Source organism: Globicephala melas, chromosome 2 (genome assembly GCF_963455315.2).
Source record: "Globicephala melas chromosome 2, mGloMel1.2, whole genome shotgun sequence".
In the NCBI taxonomy this organism is placed as follows: Eukaryota; Metazoa; Chordata; class Mammalia; order Artiodactyla; family Delphinidae; genus Globicephala; species Globicephala melas.
Window position 1 is genome coordinate 131,955,699 of NC_083315.2, and position 19,373 is coordinate 131,975,071.

General features: G+C 43.7%; 1 protein-coding gene and 1 non-coding gene across 3 annotated transcripts; one reads left to right on the top strand and one right to left on the bottom strand.

Moving 5' to 3' along the window:
• Positions 1–1,146: 1,146 nt before the first annotated feature.
• LGALS3 (galectin 3) lies at positions 1,147–17,693 on the top strand. Of its 2 annotated transcripts, none has more exons than XM_030855039.3 (6): positions 1,147–1,283; positions 8,219–8,240; positions 9,687–10,046; positions 11,485–11,573; positions 15,423–15,588; positions 17,383–17,693. In XM_030855039.3, the coding sequence occupies exons 2-6, from the start codon at positions 8,223–8,225 to the stop codon at positions 17,536–17,538; spliced, it is 789 nt and encodes a 262-aa protein (XP_030710899.1). In that variant the 5' UTR covers positions 1,147–1,283; positions 8,219–8,222; the 3' UTR covers positions 17,539–17,693. The 2 variants fall into 2 exon arrangements, with proteins under 2 accessions (XP_030710899.1, XP_060150812.1); XM_060294829.2 differs by lacking the exon at positions 1,147–1,283 and adding an exon at positions 3,935–3,955.
• On the bottom strand, positions 14,150–14,256 carry LOC115852481 (U6 spliceosomal RNA). The gene has a single exon (XR_004039160.1). It is a non-coding gene; the product is annotated as a U6 spliceosomal RNA (small nuclear RNA).
• Positions 17,694–19,373: the final 1,680 nt, after the last annotated feature.

Genomic DNA, 19,373 nt, shown 5'->3' on the forward strand with positions numbered 1-19,373 from the left:
TTTATAGTTTCAGGTCTTACATTTAGGTCTTTAATCCATTTTGAGTTAATCTTTTTTTTTTTTTTTGAAGTATAGTTGACTTACAATGTTTCAGTGTACAGCAAAGTGATTCAGTCATATATATATTATTTTTCAGATTCTTTTCCATTATAGGTATTACAAGATATTGAATATAGCTCCCTGTGCTATACAGTAGTTCCTTGTTTTTTATTTTATATATTGTAGTATGTATCTGTTTATCCCAAATTCCTATTTATCCCCCCCTCACTTTCCCCGTTGGTAACCATAAATTTGTTTTCGATGTCTGGGAGTCGAGTTAATTTTTGTGAGTCTGAACTTAAAAAGAAATTCATCTTTGACATCCTTAGCCATTTCACTCAGCTATTACCCAGCTAAATGCTACCAAACAAATACCATTTCTCTTGGAAGCATCACTACTTGTTGTAACAACCTTTTTGTAGCCATAGCTTTATTTTATTTAATTCTTCCCTCCTTTATCAGGACTCTTCCCAATAGGAAGTGGTTCACCATTTCAATCATTCATTCATTAAACAAATATTTACCAAACACAGGGTAGATGCTAAGGATGCAGTGGGGAGCAAACAGCAAAACAATTTAGGGCTCCTAGTCTGAGGTGTGGACCCACATCACAGTTCATAAAGGGAATGAAAGCAAGGCCAAGAACAGGGAGCATCTCACCTAGCATCTCAGAAAACTGTGACCCAAGTCACTGTGCGAAGGCTTTGATGCTGAGAAGGGATTTAGGTAAAGTAAATGCAGAAGGGCTGAGAGTGCCTGAGATTCAGGCAGAAAAAGAGTAAACACGGTTAAAGCAAGTAAGCAAGCAAAACTCCCCAAAGAAGCACACACAAAAAGCTTCGCAGACTCTCCCTATCTTGGTCTGAGGAGTTAGCAGGTGAATCTGGTGAGAGGGCGGTGAACTCCGATCTCCAGCGGCTGCGGAGGGGACCGACTGGACGCTGCGGGGATGGAGGCCTCGGGTCAGGGTCCCACCCGCCGCTGTTCCGAGTCAGGCGTCTCCTCTGCGCCCTGGAACCGCGGCGCCTGGGCGCCCGGGTGCCCGGGTGTCCAGCGAGGCCGGGGACTCGCCCCGCCTGGTCCGCAGAGCGAGGCCGTGGGTGGCAGGGGTGGCGGCCCCGCCCCGGGAAAGGCGGGCCTGGCCCGGCGTATTTGAGGCGCAGAGCCGGCCGCCGCCCAGCCAGGACGACAGCACCTCTGCCGAAGCCACCCCCGCAGCGCGCGAGCTAGTGCCGAGGCGTCGGGTGAGTGGCGCGGGGCGCCGGGACTGGGGCGCGCACGGGCTTGCTGGCGGCTGAGGCTGTCAGGGCGAGGGCGCCTGGGCGCTGCTCGGTGCGCGGCCGGGGCTTGACTTCCTGGAGGCCCGCGGGAGGGGGTCGCCGAGAAGGGAGAGCGGAGTCTGAGACTCGGGGAAAGTTAGCAACGCCTTACGAGGACTCACCTGCATTTACTCGAGGCGGACGGGTGTGTTACCCTCTGAGGCGACTGGGAGGCTCAGCCCCGGCGTCGCGCCCTCCCGTCGTCGGCCGCCCAGGGCCGCCGGCGGTGAGCGGCGGGCGCGCGCGCATCACCCCAGCCGCGCGCTCCAGCTGGGCGGGAGGAAGCAGGCCTTCCTGCCCCCAGTCCACAGAGGGTACTGCTCCCGGATTCTGTCGGGCGGCTCCACGACCCCTGACTTGGCTGTCGACCACTTGATCTTGCTGTGGGATGGGAATGCGCCCCGCTACCTGGCCAACAGGGTCAAGGGCTGCAGCCTCTCTCAGGATGCTGATCCCGTAGAAAAGGGTGCTGCCCCAAGGCTGAGTGGACATGTGCCCGGCTTGACAAAGACCGTACACCCTCAGTTTTTGCAAATCAGTGACTCATCCCTGTCCAGGTTTGGGCATTAACGATCTGTGCCGGGGATATGTGGGGTGTGGCACAATGTTGGTGCCAGGGTGCAGAGGCCTAGCTGAGGCGGGGGTGGGGAGGCTTTTCAAACATGTTTGAGCATTTATTCTGGATTGTGAGTTGCTCAAATCAAAGCACTAAAATGCATGCATTTTGAGGAGTAAGAGCTCAGGGACACAGGGCTTGAGGCCGTGCCTTAGGCTTCATTCATGCCCTCCCCTTAGCGATTCCTATTCCAGATACCGTGGAATATTTGTAAACTGACTCCTGGGAGTTGGGTTGCTGGACAATGAGGACAGTTGGACCTCAGTGACCCAGTCTGTTTCTAGGATTCTGGAAAGGGAATGGAAGAAAGGCTCATTTAGTTCTGAAGAAAACGATAGCAATGAAAATTGACCTCTTGGCACAGAGCATGAGAGAAAATTTTCACCAGCTTCCAAAATTCTGACTCATTTGCCTCAAGTTTATCTTTCATACTAGGAAATTGTTTCCATAAAAGTTAAAGTTTAATAATAAAAATTTATTGTTCCACAGTAGTCTCCTTTTCAGACATTGACTTTGAATCCCTAGAGGAGAGTCTTTCAATCCTTTGATGGCTATGCCTCATCCTTGATCTATGGGAGATTGGAGCTCTTTCCTAAGTTAATAATGTGTGGGCGTTATACTTAGAATCAGCATTTACTTCATATTCTTGGGAGAAGTTTGATGATGGGTCTTGAATGTTTTGAGCTTAGAAATATTAGGTGGTGCCTCACCAGGTTACATAAGAAGCAGAAAAGAAGGAGCATTGACCCCAAAAGCTAGTTTTTTGGGGTTTTTTTTTGTTTTTTTTTTTTTTGCGGTACTTGGGCCTCTCACTGCTGTGGCCTCTCCCGTTGCGGAGCACAGGCTCCGGACGCGCAGGCCCAGCGGCCATGGCTCACGGACCCAGCCGCCCCGCGGCATGTGGGATCCTCCCCGACCGGGGCACGAACCCGCGTCCCCTGCATCAGCAGGCGGACTCTGCGCCACCAGGGAAGCCCTGGTTTTTTTTAAAGACATGCTTTTCTTTTGTAAGTCACCAATGCCTTTTTAATTTTTATTTATTTATTTAAATTTATTTATTTTATTTATTTATTTTTGGCTGTGTTGGGTCTTCGTTGCTGTGCGCGGGCTTTCTCTAGTTGCAGCGAGCGGGGGCTACTCTGCGGTGCACGGGCTTCTCATTGCGGTGGCTTCTCTTGTTGTGGAGCACGGGCTCTAGAGCGCAGGCTCAGTAGTTGTGGCGCACGGGCTTAGTTGTTTCGCGGCATGTGTGATCTTCCCGGACCAGGGCTCGAATCCGTGCCCCCTGCATTGACAGGCGGACTCTTAACCACTGCTCCACCAGGGAAGTGCAAAAGCTAGTTTTAAAAAAAATGGAATAGCAAATTTCACTCTGTTGAGGGGTCCTTAATCAATGACATTTTGCTATGCCACAAATATGCAGAAGTGCTTTATAAAGACTTTACTTACTGCTAGTGAGGTCAAAGGCCAATATTGGTCTCACCTGTGATTTAGATACTGTTTGCCTAGAACCTTCATCAGTCAGACTCTAAATTTTAACTGTAATACAGATATTTATTCATATAGTAAAACTTGAGACTCTTATGTTACCTTAAATACCAGTTGGCTTGTAAACTTCATATACCTGAGACTCATAGTAACTGATCTAAAACTTAGCCTCTCTTTCCTGTGATAGTTTGGGACACAGGCTTCTCTGAGGACAGCTAGTTAACATTTTGTGTCTGGTGCCTGAGTGGGTTCTTCTCATTAAATTCTGAGTGGTAAGCCTGCCAGGGCAGTAATTCCAATGTGCTGCTGACTAAGTATCATGTGTTCTCTCTTGACTGATGTTCAGCTTTTCCATAAGGGAAAAAAAAAATCAGTAACTGAGAGGCACAAAGTAACTTTACCTTCCTTGATGCTGAGGAACAATGATGAAAAAGAAATCCTAGTAAAGGACCAGTTTCCTTTATTCTAACCAGCATCATTGAATTTGGCTTTGGTAAGTGAGCGTTCCTCAAGGCCTGTTCTGTGTTTCTGTAAGTCCAGGACGTAGACTGCCTGTCCTGTGTTCTTTGGGGAGGAGTGTGGGCAGTGCTTGGGGTTCTGAGGAAATACGTTTGTGATCTACTTCCCTTACAGCTCGTATAAAAGTTGGGGCCCTTCGTGGGCAGAAATTTCAGAAGTGCTCCTGGGAACCCTGGCAACTGAATTAATTGCTGCATGGGCCTAGAATAGCTTAGTACAGTGGATAGCTACTCTTTATTGAAGGGCAGAGCTGCAATTAACAACCGATTAAAGTGGCCTGCGTTCTGACTCATGTTTAAATTCCTTATTCCAAAGCAATACTGAACTACTTTCTGTAGGTTTTTCCAAATGTGAAGACTCAGGTAGTAGTTTTTAAATGTTTTTGTCTTTGACGTAGTGTTTCTATCCTGGCTTTTCAAAATTCTCTGATTCTGGGAATGCCAGAGTTCACAAACCTATAGTACCTGTGGAGTGGGAAGATTTTTTAAATTTTACATTTGATTGTCTGTATAAGCTACTCCTCTAAAAAAAAAAAAAAAGAAAGAAAGAAAGAAAAAAAAAGAAAATTTCCAGGCAAGTAGGGAAGATATTTACCCAAATAGATGTGGTTTTTTTTTAATTCTTTTTTTGGTTCCTTTTTTTGTTTTTAAGTTCTAAGGTTGCTAACCTTGATTTCAAAAGAACATTGGTTAGAACCTGTTTCATCAGAGACCTGATGGTTGGGAGTTGACATAATCAAAACAATGCATACCCAGTTTTTGGAAAAGTAAGCTTTATCGGTTTAAATGTGGTTATAATTAGCAAAGTGACTGTGCAACATGCCATCCTTGTATTCAATATCACTGCACACTGAGTCACCCAGCTAGTTTTCTGACAAAAACATGATTTTTTTTTTAACTTATTCATTTTATTTACTTATTTTTGTCTGCATTGGGTCTTCGTTGCTATGGGCGGGGCCTCTCATTGTGGTAGCGCACAGGCTCAGCTGCTCCATGGCATGGGGGATCTTCCCGGACCAGGGCTCGAACCCATGTCCCCTGCATTGGCAGGAGAATTCTCAACCACTGTGCCACCACGGAAGTCCCCATGATCTCTTTTTAATTTGTTTACAATTTCAGCATGTTTATGCAGTTCTGAATGTTTAAGCCAGAGAATGAATTTCTAAATGAAGTAACTAACACTTTCGAAGGACTATACTTTAAAATTTCAAAGTGTGAGGTTTTATACTAGTGTAAAATCAGCCTGAATTAGGAGTCAGGATGCTTGGACCCTGGTCCTTGGCCTGCCAATGACAGAATGACTTTGGGTCACCACATTACCTCTCTGAGACTCAGTTTCCTCACCTTTAAAGTGAGGATATTAATTTTTCCCTGTCAATCTCAAGAGATTATTATCAGAATCAAAATAGGTAAGGTATGTGAAAGTGCTTTGTAAACTGAAAAGCACCACATAAATGCAGGGTGTCATTATTCTAATGGGCTTGTCTAATCACAACACAATCCAAACTGTCATCCTTGGTGTCATGTGAAACACAGTAGAAATAAAGTGGAATCTGCTTTGTTTCTTAAATTGTTTGGGGCTAGTCGGAAAATAAACTGAATATGCTTGAACAGAAACTTCGGAAAGAATAAATGTTACATTTTAGAAATGTAAATGTAAATGTCTTTGTGTGAGTTTCTGGTTATGATCAGCCTTTAAACACATCTAAGTTTAATTGGATTTATGTTAATAAGACACTTTATGAGGCCAATGGAACAGACTTAGCTCGTTTTAACAATTGAAACTACCTTTCTGTTTTTTATTGACCTGCATAGGTACATTTATGTGAGGATACATATGCTAATTAGCCTACACCAGTGGTTCTCAAACCAGGCACAATTTTGCCCTCTTCCCGCTTCCCCCAGGGTTATTTGGCAATGTCTTAAGACATTCTGCATTATCACGATGGCGGGGGAGGGGTGCTACTGGCATCTTGTGTGTTGAAGCCAGGGATGCTGCTGCACGTACTGCAATGCACGGGACAGCCCCTCCCTACAAAGTATCCCACCTGAAATGTCAGTGGTGTGAGGTTGGGAATAAGCCTGAACACAATGGGGATACTTAAAAGAAGTCAAAACACTTACAATGTTACTGCTGAGGCTTTGATACGTTGCCCAGGAGTGTAATCAAAGGAACTAAGCTTTCTGCCCACTATGAAGTTCAAGATTGTTTCCTACTGGCATCCAAAATGAGAAGCTTTATTTTCTTGACTTAAGAAATGTCCTTTCTTTCGCTTTAACAACTCTTAAGTTCTTTCCGGGGTAGCAGCACAGTTTTCAAGGCAGTGGTAGCCTTTTGGGGAAGGAAGCACAGAAGAGCACCTGACTTTTGCTTTAAAAGGTCAAATACTATATACTAAATACAGTGAATATAAGCCCTGGGAGAGTCACCGTGACTTCCTAATCAAATTGCTAGCAGTTTCCACGTTGGAAGGTGGGCACAGTGGTAACAGTGACAACCTGAGTGTTTCCAAATATATTTGAGAATGCCCAGATTAAAAAGAGATGTGCAAAAAGAAAGAGTATTTTATCCTACAGCAGAGTAGGATAAAATATCTGGTGTATAAATAAAGCACACATTAAGTTCTAGGAGGAGGTCTGCCTGTTTGGTTTTTTAACAATAAAATCTAATATTTTACATTTTTAGGACCTATCAAGCAGCCACCATTTACTCAATTATTTTAAGAATAATAATTGAGTAACTATCACAAATAGGCGACTTAAGGAAAAAGAGATTCTGATTGTTCAAGTCCAGGTAATTTTGGCCACAGCACCAGTGATCCTGAGCTGAGAAAACTCACCCAGGCCTGAGGAGTCCAAAGCTACTCTCCTCCCTTCACCGCTAGAGAGCACCCGCAGCGGGAGCAGGTGTAAAACATCGTGTTTGGATGGGGCCTTGGCACAGGGGGAGGAGCCGGAGAAGCAAGAATGATGTCTCGGGGCTACCCTTTGAGGCAGCTGTGGGCAAGGCCAACCCTTTCTGGTAGCATCCTACCCAAAAATATTTTCCTCCACGTTGTCTGACTTTTTTTTTTTTTTTTGCGGTACGCGGGCCTCTCACTGTTGTGGCCTCTCCCGTTGCGGAGCACAGGCTCCAGACGCGCAGGCTCAGCAGCCATGGCTCACGGGCCCAGCCGCTCCGCGGCACGTGGGATCTTCGCGGACTGGGTCACGAACCCGAGTCCCCTGCATTGTCAGGCGGACTCTCAACCACTGCGCCACCAGGGAAACCCTGACTTTTTTTTTAAACCTTAGTTGTTTGTTATACTGCCAGACATTTCATTTGGAATAACAAGTATCTTTAAAAAAAAAAAAGGGAATCATCTTGTGCCCGCCTTTCTTCTTTATTGCTCCACATCACAATCTCACCTTTCCTATAAGGCTTAGCTCAAGCAACACTGTCTCTTCCCCTGTTAGAAGTCATCTTTCGAGTTGTGACTTCCCACAGCATGCAGTCTGGCTCACAGCGTCCATCACTTGTGACCCCCCTTCTGGCCTCTGGACCCTTTGGCCATACATCTTGGTCGATTTCATCTTCAAACCCAGACAGGAGCCACCCGGTGCCTGGCCCAGAGTAGGCATAAATGTGTACAAATGAAGGAATAAATCAACAGCAGCAACTAGGTCTTGGAGGGTGGGGCGGGGAAGGCAAGGATTGTCTTTCAAATCTCAGTAGGAAGAACCAACCGCTTCCTCCCAAAACCCAGAGGAGGGTGTGGGGCTGTTAGAGGGAACCGGAGGGGAGGTGGGTGAGATTAATGCACTGAACACTTTTTATGAGGTGGTAGAAAAAGAACACAGGAAGGAAGGTGAAGGAGGACCAAAAACCCAGGACCGTTTACATTTGTTACCTAGGAAAGGGGCAGAGCATTTTATTCCCCCCTCTCCCACCTGCGTTGGGTCGCCTGGTACTCCCAGGATTCAGGCCACAGGCTAGTGTGATTAGAGTTTAAAGGTATGAGTTAAATAGGGCGTGGTGATCCAGGTGGAGTGCATCTCCGCCCTTTGATGAGACATTTTTGTGGTTCCCCGCTAATGATTTCAGCATATTTGAGGAATAGACTGGCTTGTGTTAGGAGAATGCCTGTGCACTGACTAGACCTGCACAATGAGCTGTTTGTGATGTTAAATTCATACGGAAACCAGTGAAATCTTTTAGGATCAATAACCTGTGTTTGTTTGTTTGTTTCTCCTTTCAGGAAAATGGCAGACAGTTTTTCGGTAAGTGTTTTATGTCTGTTTTCCTACCCTAATATGTATACAGTCATGCAGGTTGAAGGTTGTTTTTTTTTAACCACTCAAGTTTTCCTAACTCTCCCACCACTTGGCTTCCTCTGGCCTCACCCGTCCAATGAGGGCTTGTTAGCTGGAGTCTTGTTTTTCCAGCAACAGATTTGGGAAGAAAGCCAGGAAGAGAGAGGCCTGGGCCTCACTAACAGTAACCCCTTTACCCAAGGCCTAGGACAGAAGTGGGTGGATTCCACTGGCAGGAGCTGAGAAACCAGCTGAACAAAGGGCAGTGTGGTACAGTCTGAGCATCCTGATTTTTTTTTTTTAAATCCTGCAGTGCCCTCTACTCCTCCTTTCCCAAATGCTGGAGTAAGAAGCAGCCAAAATAAATTCCTATTAGCATGCTTATGTATTCTCAAATTCCTTGACAGAATGACTCACACCACCTACAGCCAGGAGCTCGAGTTGTTTTCTAAATCCGGTTTACTTTCCGTCATCATCCAGCCCTCTGTTTCTCTCTCCTCCTCCCCCAGACCCCATGGGCTCCCTTCACAGCCTCACTCTGCTGCCCCGATACCAGGTCTGGGGTTGGATTCCTGATGCACCAAAGGGTCAGACAATCCTGGCAGATCATATTCAATCAACATAGAAGTTTTTACTGAGTATCTTCCATGTACCACCTAGCACTCTGCTAAATACTGTAGATGTCAGAGAGGGAGAAGGCAGAGTCTCCTCCTGGAGAGAAAGGACACAAACCAACACTGGCACAGCATCTTGCGGTCTATAAAGAGCCGTCCCAAATGCTGCCTCATCTGTTCCTCACAACAATCACATGAGATAAGATCATTATCCTTGTTACACAGACAGAGACACTAAGTCCTGTACAAGTGGCATGATGGCTCCAAGAGTTTGGGGCTCTTGAAGGATGGCACTGGATTTCAAACCAGATCTTGTGATTCCACATCCCTGTGTACAAGGCAGCTTCTCTGATACTAGCCTGGATGCCACTAAGTGGTGACTAACCTGGTGCACCTGAAGTGCAGTAGACATCCAGCCAAGGGAAGGCCAAGGCAACCAGCGCCAGCTTGGTGGAGGTTTTCCAGCCCACATGCATCTTGATTTTCATGATTGTTTTTCTCGTGTCAGAAAGTATGTGCTTTTACACAGAGGATGGCTAGCTCCTGACTTTAGCAAATTACGAAAAGGCAACCCTTAATGATCTGAGACGATGGGAAGCAAGAATAGAGTGATCAAGCATGTATAATCCTAAAGTCTAATTTTAGTCTTAGGAACTCAAAACTAATAGGTGGGGGAAATTTTATTGATATGAATTTCATATCTTCAGCATGTCACTCTAATTCTTAGATCACATATTCCTGAAAATTCTGTTGTGGTGAATGTCTTTCATCCTATAACTGTTTGTGTCTTTCTTTCCAGCTTAATGATGCCTTATCTGGGTCTGGAAACCCAAACCCTCAAGGATGGCCTGGTCCATGGGGAAACCAGCCTGCTGGGGCAGGAGGCTACCCGGGAGCATCCTATCCTGGGGCCTACCCTGGCCAGGTACCACCCGGCCCCTACCCTGGCCAGGGGTTACCCCCAGGGGTAACCCCTCCTGGGGGTTACCCAGGCCAGGCACCTCCAGGGGCCTACCCTGGCCCAACTGCACCTGGTTATCCTGGACCAACTGCACCAGGTGCCTACCCTGGGCCTGGGGTCTACCCACCTCCTGGACAGCCAAGTGCTCCTGGAGCCTACCCTGCTGCTGGCCCTTATGGCGTCCCCTCTGGACCCCTGGTAAGATGATGTTAGTCATTTCATATGCTTGACTGTGATCAGGACAAAGCTAATGAAGCCCGTAGCAATTGTCTGGAGCAGTGGTGCCATCACTTTGAGGTGCTGTGGCTGGGAGCTGGCTCTGGGTACTGACCTGCAAAGGGCTCCTGGGAGAGCTGAAGCTTTAAACTCACTGCTTACAGCTGCTTTGCAAGGACCAGCCACAGTGTATGTTGGTCCAATAGAAAAAATTGCTGCTCATGTTGAGTTCAATATGTGTACTGTTAAAGAGAAGCTAGTGCATCTTTTAAAGGCATCTGTAAAGCAGCTTTAATATAAATCAAGTTAAGATCATAGCAATGGGGGAAGTTTTGGTTATTATTATTAATAAACACTGAGTATATAACAGGTGCCAGCTGTGTGCTTCTACATGGATGATCTCATTCAACCCCATAAGCACCCTCTAAGACACTGTTATTATCCCCACTTCACAAATGAGGAAATGGGGCAATAAAGAGTTATACAACCTTCCCATGGTCATAGAGGGAACCTTTGGGGGAACCACGGTAATCGGGTTTTTAAAAACCTTCTAAAGATAATTTTGTCATCTAAGGATTAATTTTTCACTTACATTAAAACCCATTTTAATAAATGAGTTCTAAGCATAAAACTCTGTGGGGCTCCAGCCACATCTCAGACACAGACCCTTCCCTTCCAAATAGTGTAGTTGGGAGAAAAGATACAGATATGAGGAAAGAGTTCAATAGCACAGGACTATTGAGTTCCGGGAGGAAGCACAGGACTAGTACAGATCAGACAGATCAGTGCTAGAGAGAAAAGACTTGGGTGATGGTCGAACCCAGGGGGAAACAGTTTTACAGGAAAAAGAGAAGAGGCCAAGGACAGAGCATCGGGAATATTTACAGCGCCTTGAACATAGAAGGTCAAGAAATATTTGTAAAATGAACTGGGGAAGGTATTAATTGGAAAGTGTCCATTCTACAAATATCAAGTACCTGCCACATTCGAAGCACTCCTCAGGGCCTTGTGTGAGTGGAACATAGAGGGCCTCAGAAGCCCAGAAGGTACCACAGTGCCTGCCCACAGGGAGCAGAACAACCTGACAGAGAATGTTATATGACAAGGGTCTTTCCAAAAAATAGGTCAAGTGGATAGGCCTTGTCATGAGAGATACAGTGCTCCGAAAGGGAACATGTTCTGCCTTTGGCACCAATTACCTGATGGCCTTATTCTCGATTATTAGCTGCAGTTGTGTAGGGAGCCTTCTCTCTTCAGGCCCTGGGCAAGGTGGCCTGAGAGTCTGAAAAGATGGCTAAAGTAGGGTTATGTGTTATTCACACATATTAAAAGCGGTTGAACTTTGGCGATATCTTTTTCTTTCTTGCCTCAAGAAAACATGACTCTTTATTGATATATATATATATTTTTTAATTCCCAGAATGTGCCTTATGACCTGCCTTTTTCCGGAGGAGTCATGCCCCGCATGCTGATAACAATCCTGGGCACAGTAAAGCCCGATGCAAACAGGTAAAGAGCAAAGTCAGCAAGTCTAACATATTTACTGATTGCTTTTGGAATAAAGGGTGATCTGTTTTGAATTTTGATAGAGTTTTTAAAATTGCACATTTAGAATCTTGGCTATACCATAATTTGGGATTTCCCCATAAATCAATACACATTCCCACCAAGAAGACAAGGTTTCCCTCACTAAATCTTGTGTTTCTCCCAGAACCAGAATAAAAGAGTTCTACTTTGTGAGGACAAAGAGGAAGAGCAGGAAAACCCATTCTGTTGGTTCTTCTAGGCAGTGAAAGCCTTAGAATTAAAGGAAAGTAGAGCCTTTGTAATGTAATGTTTGGCCATCCCTCCACCTCTGAGCCATAGATTGTCTAAAACACAAAGCCCATCAAAAATTAGGGTCAGGGACTTCCATGGTGGTTCAGGGGCTAAGACTCCATGCTCCCAATGCAGGGGGCCGGGGTTTGATCCCTGGTCAGGGAACTAGATCCCACATGCCTCAACTAAGAGTTCTCAGGTTACAACTAAAAAAGATCCCACATGCCACAGCTGAAAGATCCTGCATGTCGCAACGAAGATCATGCGTGCCGCAACTAAGACCCGGTGGAGCCAAATAAATAAATATAAAAAAAAAAAAAACTAGGGTCAAAGACAAAAAGATGTCTAGTTGATCTGAGAGCTTAAATATTATACCTCTCGGGGCTTCCCTGGTGGCGCAGTGGTTGAGAGTCCGCCTGCCGATGCAGGGGACACGGGTTCGTGCCCCGGTCCGGGAAGATCCCACATGCCGCGGAGCGGCTGGGCCCGTGAGCCATGGCCGCTGAGCCTGCGCGTCCGGAGCCTGTTGCTCCGCAACGGGATAGGCCCGCGTACCGCAAAAAAAAAAAAAAAAAAAAAAAATTATACCTCTCTGTCCTCATAGTGGTACAAATCTCCCTGCAGTTGTGCAGATCTTGGTGCACTCTCAGATTTGTGAGCTTGGCCGCCATTTCCGTCTTCATACCGGGTGAAACAGCAGTCACAGATTCCCACGTGTCGGCCTGGTCTACAGATGATAAGTGACAAGGTGGGGAACCCCAGTCTTCTGAGTAGACACTGTTTACTTAAAAAGTTTGAAAAGACTGCAAGTTAAAGACTTTGTAAAAATAAATTAGCCTCTGCCATTGGTACTGGTGGGGTGAGCTCGGGGCGGGTAAGACTTTGAGCTCACTTAGGAAAATCCATGCTGATTTACGGGCTGCCCTGGGATGCTTGGCTCTGGTTATCATCACTGGTTATATTTATATATAATACAAGCAGGCTAGGGCTATCCTGAAGCTGTTCAGTATGTCTGTCCTTGAGGTTAGTAGTACTATTAAAGCTCCTAGATTAATTAATATGTTTCTGGGTCTTATAGACAGGTTACAAAAGGTACAAATTCCAGCTGTGTACACAGGTTTATTTAAGAATCTATAAACAGCCCCTGTGAGTGCCTGTCATCTTGATCCGCGTGAATCGGCAGGAGCAACCTCCTCTGTTACCAGGAGGTGGACTCAGATTCTGATCTGATCGTTTTACATTCAGCTAACCAGTTCACTCCACCTCCAGCCAGCCTGCTCTGGTTCTACGTGGTAGTCACTACCCTAAGCCAGCTCTTCCTTCCACACAGCCTATACAGCTTCTCTCAGCACAATACTTCCCTACATAATAAAGCTTGTCTCACAGCAAGTTACACAACATATATATCCTCTGCCTGTGTCCTTATCCATCTTGCCTCCCAAAATAACATAGGACCCAGCGCCCTGATCCTCTGCAGACAGCACTCACGATTTGGTAATATCTGCTCTCCTCCTGCTGCAGCTGCTGTCATGCAGGACCACACTGGTATCTTTGCCTTATTTATGACTGTTGCACTAAAAAGGTTAGTTCCAATAACAATAGAGATGTCGACTGAGACTGTGGCAGGTCAAAACCAATTTTGGTTGAAATGATTAAGGTGGTAGTAAACTGAGAAATGTATTGCTTTGATCTGCAAAATCTATGTGAGCAGTTACATGAAAGAAAAAAATCCGTACGGCGGTAGAGTTGACAATTATCTTCCTTTTCACAGCTGAGAAAATACAGGCATTGCATATTTAGTCAAATACAACTTCTATTGCCATTTGACCATACTGGTCCTTTCCCTGTGAATTTAATCATTGGTGGTTGTATGTGTCTGTTACTGGGTGAATTAAATACCGAAGGAATCATTGTTAGTAGGTCTAGAAAGCAGACCTTGCTTTTTTTAAAAAATATTTTACTCAATTGAATTTTCTTTTTTAAAAAATTTATTTTTATTTATTTTTGGCTGTGTTGGGTCTTTGTTGCTGCGCACAGGCTTTCTCTAGTTGTGGTGCACGAGCTTCTCATTGCGGTGGCTTCTCTTGTTGTGGAGCACGGGCTCTAGTCACCCATAGTTGTGGCACGTGGGCTCTAGAGCACAGGCTCAGTAGCTGTGGCACACGGGCTTAGTTGCTCCACGGCACGTGGGATCTTCCCGGACCAGGGCTCGAACCTGTGTCCCCTGCATTGGCAGGCGGATTCTTAACCACTGCACCACCAGGGGAAAAAAAATAGAACGCTTCATGAATTTGCGTGTCATCCTTGCCCAGGGGCCATGCTAATCTTCTCTGTATCGTTCCAATTTTAGTATATGTGCTGCCGAAGCGAGCACACCTTGACTGTTTCATGTGTAGAGAGTAAAAAGAGAATTACAGCTGAATAGAAGGATCTGACCAAAGACAACGAGGCCAAAAAACTCAACACATAGTCTTGTGTACTTTGAGATACTGTGGTAGTACATCGAATACCGTAGTCCCCCCTTATCTGAGGTTTCGCTTTCCACGATTTCAGTTACCCAGGGTCAATCGCGGTCTGAAAATATTAAATGGAAATTCCCAGAAATAAGCAGTTCATAAGTTTTAAGTTGCCACCGTTGTGAGCAGCATGGTGAAACCTCACGCTGTCCAGCCCCATCCTGCCCAGTACGTGAAATCATCCCTTTGTGCAGCAATATCTGGCCTATTAGGCACTTAGTAGCTCTCAGTTATCAGATCCACTGTCGTGGTACCCTGGTGCTTGTGTCCAAGTAACCTTTTACTTAATAATGACCCCAAAAGCAAGAGTAGTGATGCTGGCAATTCATATATGCCAAAGAGAAGCTATAAAAGGCTCCTTTTAAGTGAAAAAGGGAAGGTTCTTGACTTAATGGAAAGAAAAAAATTGTATGCTGAGGTTGCTAAGATCTATAGTAAGTACAAATCTTCTGTCCATGAAATTGTGAGAAAGGAAAGAAACTCATGCTAGTTTTTTTTTTTTCCTGTCATACCTCAAACTGCAAAAGTTACAGCCCCAGTGCATAAGTGCTTAGTTCAGATGGAAAAGGCATTAAATGTGTACAATATTTTGAAAGACAACATTCACATGACTTTTACAACAGTATATTGCTGTAATTGTTCTATTTTATTAATTATTAATCTCTTACTGTACCTAATTTATAAATTAAACTTTATCATAGGTATACATGTATAGGAAAAAAGTGTGCGTGGATAGCTAGCCAGCTAGCTAGCTAGCTAAATAGATGTTTGGTTCGGTACTATCCATGGTTTCAGGCATCCACTGGGGTCTTAGAACATACCCTCTGCACATAAAGTGGAACTACTGTACTTGGCCCAGTATACTTCCCAGTTTGAACCCATTCTCTGGTTTATTTGCTTTCTGTTTAGAAATTTTTCCTGTATTTTATAAATGATTTGCTCTTTAGAAAATTTTATGTTCTTCACTTGATACAAATGTACAACTTGAATAATTTTACTAACTCTGGTCTTTGGTTTAAAACAGACTTGCTTTAGATTTCAAGACAGGAAATGATGTCGCCTTCCATTTTAACCCACGCTTCAATGAGGACAACAGGAAAGTCATCGTTTGCAATTCGAAGCTGAATAATAACTGGGGGAAGGAAGAAAGACAGACGGTTTTCCCATTTGAAAGTGGTAAACCTTTCAAAGTAAGTTATTGCTACTATTATTTATTGATAATGTATATTTCTCATGGGGAATCACTCTTAAACCACAATGCACAGGAAATGAATTTTCATCAGCTGTCCTGGGACACCTAACCAGTACATCTGCTCTCCATACCAGGGGACAGGTCTCAGAAATAGTGGCACTCTCCCCAACTCCATTCAGGCACCTTACCATCACCCGTTACCACCCTTCTGAGTTTAAGCTTTTCTGGAAGTGAGAAAAATAGCATCTTTAATAAAAAAAGTAGAGAGTCTTTATGGTACAGTTGGGCTGAGACTTAATTCCTCAAAACAACATAGTTAGCATGGCAATCAAAACAAAATATTGGATTTCCCTGGTGGTCCAGTGGTTAAGACTCCATGCTTCCAATGCAGGGGGCGTGAGTTCAATCCCTGGTTGGGGAACTAAGATCCCACATGCCGTGTGGCATAGTCAAAAAAAATAAAAAAACCTAAAATTTTTAAATTCTAAAAGTAATACATACTTGTTTTATGAAAAGAAAAATTTATAGATTTTAAAAAATTAACTAAAAAGTCCTCCATCCTTTACTGCTTCCCCCATCCTCACAAAGGTTTCAACATGAGTAACTTTCCAGTGTTTTCTATGACAAGCAACACACTTTTCATTTTTAAGCACTGCTTCACAAATATTTATTAGGTCCACAGTATCAGGTAAGGGTTGACTATAGATTGGGTTATAAAACAGCTAGACCGGGCTTCCCTGGTGGCGCAGTGGTTGAGAATCCACCTGCCAATGAAGGGGACACGGGTTCGATCCCTGGCCCAGGAAGATCCCACATGCTGCGGAGCACCTAAGCCCGTGCGCCACAACTACTGAGCCTGTGCTCTAGAGCCCATGAGCCACAACTACTGAAGCCCGTGGGCCTAGAGCCTGTGCTCCGCAGCAAGAGAAGACACCACAGTGAGAAGCCCGTGAACCGCAACAAAGAGTAGCCCCCGCTCGCCGCAACTAGAGAAAGCCTGTGCGTAGCAACGAAGACCCAACACAGCCACATATAAAAATAAATTAATTAATTTAAAAAAACCAGCTAGACCGCCAGCTCAAGGGCAGGGTCTAACAGGGACCATATTCTACATTTGGTGGACATCTTTCCTTATGAGAACATTGCCACCTAATAGTACTTCATTGTTCAGATGTGTAATAATTCAGCCTGTACCCTACTGATGAAAATTTGGAGTATGGAAATATTCCAAACAAATAAAACCGGGAAAGTTTTATTTATTTTACTAAAATACTGTGATAACTATCCTTATAAATCTTTGCTTCCCAGAATAACTTTACTCAAAGAATATACATGTTTAAAATTTAGATAAGGATATTGCCAAAGTGCTGCTTCCAAAAGGATGTAAGGATTAACACATCCTCTAACTACTGGGAGAGTATGTTTCCCCTACTCTTGCCAAAACTGGTTATTATCAATCTTCATAACATTTGCCACTCTAAGTATAGGATTCCTATTTTAGCATTTAGTTTTAGTTTTAGTTTTAGTTTTAGGTGGTTGAGGCCATCCAAAAACTTTACCTAATCTTTTCCTCTGTGGCTTCAACTATATATCCTTCTAAAAATTTTATCATTTTGTTTTGTTTAAATCTTGAATAAGTTGGAGTTTATTTTTGCTGTAAAGTTACTTTTTCTGACTTTAATTAGTTCTACAATTGATCATAAAGGTGAAATGCTGGACATCCTGAGCTCAGGCCACACTGGTTTTGTGATGAATGGGCATTCCTAACAGTTTTGTGTACGTGCCATTTCAGATACAAGTCCTGGTTGAAGCTGACCACTTCAAGGTTGCGGTCAATGATGCTCACTTGTTGCAGTACAATCATCGGGTGAAAAATCTTGGGGAAATCAACAAACTGGGAATCTCTGGTGACATAAATCTCACCAGTGCTTCGCACACCATGATATAAAGGAGCAGATACTTTTTAAAGAAATGAAATTGAACGTAAACCTTACACATTTAAAAGTTTCATGTTCACTATGAGTGAAAAATTTTACCTTTATTCATCAATGTCCTTCTTGCAAATCATCCATTTAATAAAGAGTTACCTGTCTTCACATGTTATTTAATTGGGGCAGTTTATTCTTGATAATGCGCAATGGACTCAATGGAAAAGGACTCAATGGAAAATGAAATATGTAGCAATGTTAACACTGCATCAGAGTCTCCCAAAGTTTTCAATATTTGCTAAACTATTTTTTAAAAAGGAGGGACTTCCCTGGCAGTGCAGTGGTTAAGACTTTGCCTTCCAATGCAGGAAGTGCAGGTTCATCCCTGGTCAGGGAGCTAAGATCCCACATGCCTCATGGCCAAAAAACATAAAACAGAAGCAATATTGTAACAAATTCAATAAAGACAAAAAAAAAAAAAGTAAATAGGAGTAAATACTACCCCCAAATTAACCTCTCCAACAGATGCTACAAAGAAATTGTTCTATTTTCTTACTTCAGGAAACATAATATATTCAGGAAATGAGAAAAGCAGAAAGAAAAAGTTTACATATAGGCGACCCATAGACAATTACTGGTAGCATTCTGGTATATTTCTCTGGACTCCTTTTAACTATTTCATCTCTCTAAACTATACTTCACTGCTTTCAAATCAGTAATGGATACCAATATCAGACAATCTTCCCGTGGGTTCTTTTGGTTTTATGAAATCTCCAGATTTATAGAGGGGAAAAAAAGTAGGTTTTTAATTAGAAATGTAATCAGCTTGAAAAAGTTAATAGTTCCCATTGGTAATACTGTCAACCATGCCTTTCCTCATTACCAGCAAGGCCAAAGATTAATATAATTTCAAAACCAGGGTGTGCTCACATCACCTCATTTTATAGGAGACCAAATATTATTTGATCTATTATTGTTTCTACAATACCATCTTCTCAAGTATTTTCTTGCCACAGGTTGTGTCCCCCAGGAGGCAAAGAGATTAGAATGCAAGAGGTTTATGAAGGAGTGCCCTTTCTCTCAACAGGTGTGGAGACGAGAAGGCACACAATTAGGCAGAGTAAGAAGTTGAACATCCATGCCTCAGCCTACACTATAGGGGTTATGAGCTGGGATGATGTTTTAGAGCTGTCAAGAGGGGGATGCCTTCATATTTTCACTTCAGTCAGTTGATACAGGCCACAGTCTGATCTTAGGAAACAGTCTGATCTTGGGTGAAGTGGCTTTCTTCACCTGAGACAGTTCTCACACGGGATGATTCCTAAGGACTGTCTGCTAGCAGCAGTTATAGCAACTAAAAAAATGAGTCCTTCAGTCCTAAAGTGGGATGTGAGCAGCACATCACGTCTCATTTCAAAAAGTATGTTAATTCCTTATTCTAACGTTCTGATCTTGACTGTTGTACTCCAGTGATTAAACAGAAGAACATAGTAAGCTATGGAGAAAAAAGGGAATTTGGTTTATACAAAATTACTTAAATCCTCTGAGCCTTGGTTCCTTTGTCTGTAAAATGAACTGTATAATACATTATATAACACATCTTTTGTCTATAAAATGGGTTACTATGACCATTGAATAAAATATTGTTTGCAAAGAGGTTGTCATATAGTAGGTCCTCAATAAATGGAAATTCCTTTTTTTTTCTTTTTGGAAAGGCTCTTGTTCTACCCAGTTTTCTTTCATTTTGTCTTTAAAGATTTTCTTAATACCTCATAATTCTAGAGTCCAATAGCCCAAGGACACTCTCTCTAGTTGTAGGACACATTGATGGCTGCCTACCCAACTCATTCCCTGC

Excerpts from the sequence above, each read along its gene's own strand:
- LGALS3 (XM_030855039.3), top strand. Across the intron at positions 10,047-11,484 it reads GCGTCCCCTCTGGACCCCTG|AATGTGCCTTATGACCTGCC; the intron begins GTAAGATGATGT and ends TTTAATTCCCAG. Across the intron at positions 11,574-15,422 it reads GTAAAGCCCGATGCAAACAG|ACTTGCTTTAGATTTCAAGA; the intron begins GTAAAGAGCAAA and ends GGTTTAAAACAG.